Here is a 3,151-nt window from a genome sequence, read left to right as displayed (position 1 = left end):
AAACAAACACTTATTTAGTTCTAAAATATTGTTTATATAGTAAAATCAATAACTAAAATCAGCAATTATATTTATGGATTTAATTACTATGCTGGTCCTTATAGTGTAGTTTAATTTATTTTTAATATGTATTTTATATTATGGTTAATTTTACTAACTGAATTTAAAAAATTATAGTTCAAATGACATAATCTCTCTATATTTATCTAAAAATTGCGAGTTCGAATCTCACTCTTAATTTTAGGAAAAAAAAAATGTGGAAACTCAGGTGCAATAGACTTCACATGAGGTTGATACTTGAGAGCCGTCAGATAATTTTACTGATTTGACTAAATTTTCATCTAACGACTCTCAGATATCAACTTCATGTTGAATTCGACTTCACCTGAGTTTTCACAAAAAAAAAACAGGAGTGTAATGAATTAAGCAGATAGAGCATACATAATAAGCAGTAACAGTGCCAGCGGAATTGCCAGAAACAAGTTTGAGTTGCATGTCAATTCTGCCAAACATGTACTCTTTCTTGGATCGGAAGCCAGAGCCAGACACTTTATCCAGCGAAAGAGACAGAAGCTGCCCTCCATTGAATATTTTTGCACGGTTTTCTCCCCATGTTAGATCAAAATCGTCGTAGAAGTTAGCGCTGCACGTACCCACCATGGTGGTAACCACCACCACAACCCCAACCACTAGCAGGTTAAACCCACCCATTTTGAACGCAACAGGAAGAAGAGAATAGGGAATAATGTATGTGAATTTTTGCTCTTGTGATAATAATGATGTGATGTGTTAGAAATGAAGAGGTGCATGTTATATATATAAGTGCATGATAGAAAGATAGAGGGTAATTTGGGAAATGAATGAATAATAAGAATTTTGGAATAATTATTAGACGCGTCAAGGAAAGTATAGGAAGGCTGGTGCCAGCTTATATTGCTTTGAAAGCTGGAAGCGTTTTGTTTGAACGTTGGTTATTGTATCTACAGAACTCCGCAGTTAAGCGTGCTTGAGCGAAAGTAGTACTAGGACGGAGACTTCGTGGAAAGTCCTCGTGTTGCACATTTTTTTTTTACGTCGTGCCGACCCTCTTTCTTTAAATGACGCTATTTCGAATAGGACACCTAAAGACGAGCTACAATAGCCTCATCGTGAACTGGCTCCAAATTATAAATATATAGAGTAGGTTGTGGTTTTATTCGTTTTGGGTTTATGCTTCGCATGGAAATGATGGAATATAATGCCATGTATATATATATGATATATACAATCATACCATGTTTTTTTTTTTTTATAAAGAAAACAACTACCAAATCATTTATTCATATATAATGTATATTAAAAATAAATTAAATAATATATATTTAATTATATGTAAATACATATGACTAATTTATATGAACTAATTTTGTACGTACATGTAATATAATAATATACTATAATGATTGCTGTGTCTAAGGAATGGTATGCATGGATAGATGTAGCTAGACCTTTTAGCTTTTAGAGAAGAGGAGGATTCTTCGGTGATATGTTTGGTGGAAGGAATTGTTTTTAATATATTAAATATATATGTTTATTTTTTTTATATAAATAATTGATTTAGTGATTCATCACTATAAAAAAAATGCTGAATATCGTCGGATTTATTGTTAGATTTAGTGTTGGTTTTACCGGCAGATTTACCAGCAGTTTAGGTGTCAAATTCGTTAGGTCAAATCATTATTACTGGCGGATTTCTATTTTTGACGGTAAATTCGCCGGTAATAATTGGAGAAAAAACGAAAAAAATAGGCGCAAAATTTAGCGTCAGATTTACCTGTGGATTTTTCTGCTGGTAAACTCAATTAGTGGAACACTGCATTTTGGTGACCTGCAATGTGTTATCGTCGGATTTATCTGCCGATAAATCCGACGACAGACTTGCCCTAAATTCAAAATGTGAACCTTCTCCCCTTATTTTTGAAACACACACTCTCTCTCTAACCTTTTTCTCTTCTCTCTCAACCTCCGGCAGTCCCTGCGATTATCCTTTGTCAGCGCCGGTCACCTGCATTCTTCTCCAAAGACGTTGTGGACTTGCCTTAATCCTGTTTCGTTGCCTGAAACGGAGCTTCTCCCTCTGTCTCTATCGCTGTTGGTGCCGCTATCATTGCTGCACCTTCTGTTGCCAGAACTGGGTCTCTCCTCCATTCTCTAGGTAGGTTACCCTCATCCCTCTCCCTATTTCATCCTCTTTTTACTTCATTTGAAATAAAAAAATCCTAATCCCTTTTTGAACCCTAACCCCAACCCCGTTTTTACTTTCTTCAGTTGGTTCTGTTTTGTTAATACGTGTTTATATTTTTTTATTATTATCATAATAAATTTTATCTTAGTGTTCTTATTCATTGATATAAAATTATTCTAAGTAAGCTGTTTATGTTGTAATTTTTTAGGCAGCTCATCATCCTAATATTAATTATGTTGTTGAGTTGTTTAGACAAAGTAATTTTTTGTCACTTTTATTAACTATTTGCTTATTAGATTATTTTAATTTAATTTTTTGTTAAGTTCTTTTGGCCTGTTTCTAAATATCGTCTAGGTATTGTTGAATTGAATATTGAACCATATGTTGAATATGAAGGTACTGACGAGTTATAATATGTTTAGGTAAATGATATATAATAATATTGAATATGTTAGATTTTTTTAGTTCAATTGAGAATTGAAGTTTTGGATATAGAAAGATATATGAATGGTTTTTTATTGTTATTGAATTATGTCATTTATGTGAAAAAAATTAAATTGATATTATTTTACTGATGGAGTTAAATAAATTGTTGATAATTTATTTTTTTTCATACTGTTTAAAAAAAAAGTTCAGATTACTTTAATTTAGAATTCAAGAAATAAAAATTCACCTATTTTAGACCAAAAAAAATGAATGAATCGACAAATGTGAGCTTGCTGCTTTCTTTTTGTTTTTTAATTGATATAAGTTACTGTTGTTGCTACAGTGATTAACATTAAGCATCAATTTGTTCCATATTTGCAGGTGGTCACCATTGAATTTTAAAATACGACTTGATTAGTGACTCACTCATTCGCAGAAGAGCAATTGCCTATGAATAATAATATTATATCACAAAATTAGTAAATAGGATAAAGGATAAAG

At 31.9% G+C, this 3,151-nt stretch overlaps 1 protein-coding gene across 1 annotated transcript in view; it reads right to left on the bottom strand.

Annotated features, from left to right (window-relative positions):
* The window catches only part of LOC107638250 (xyloglucan endotransglucosylase/hydrolase 2), a gene marked incomplete at both ends in the record, with an annotated part of 2,484 nt that extends 1,781 nt beyond the window's left edge, over window positions 1-703 (bottom strand). The window contains 1 exon segment of the mRNA XM_016341429.1: window positions 442-703. Within this exon segment, the coding sequence (XP_016196915.1) occupies window positions 442-703 (262 nt within the window).

This window comes from Arachis ipaensis, chromosome B04 (assembly GCF_000816755.2).
Source record: "Arachis ipaensis cultivar K30076 chromosome B04, Araip1.1, whole genome shotgun sequence".
Classification (NCBI taxonomy): domain Eukaryota; kingdom Viridiplantae; phylum Streptophyta; class Magnoliopsida; order Fabales; family Fabaceae; genus Arachis; species Arachis ipaensis.
The sequence above is the reverse complement of the archived record's forward strand: the minus strand, read 5'-3'. Positions and strand labels throughout refer to the sequence as shown.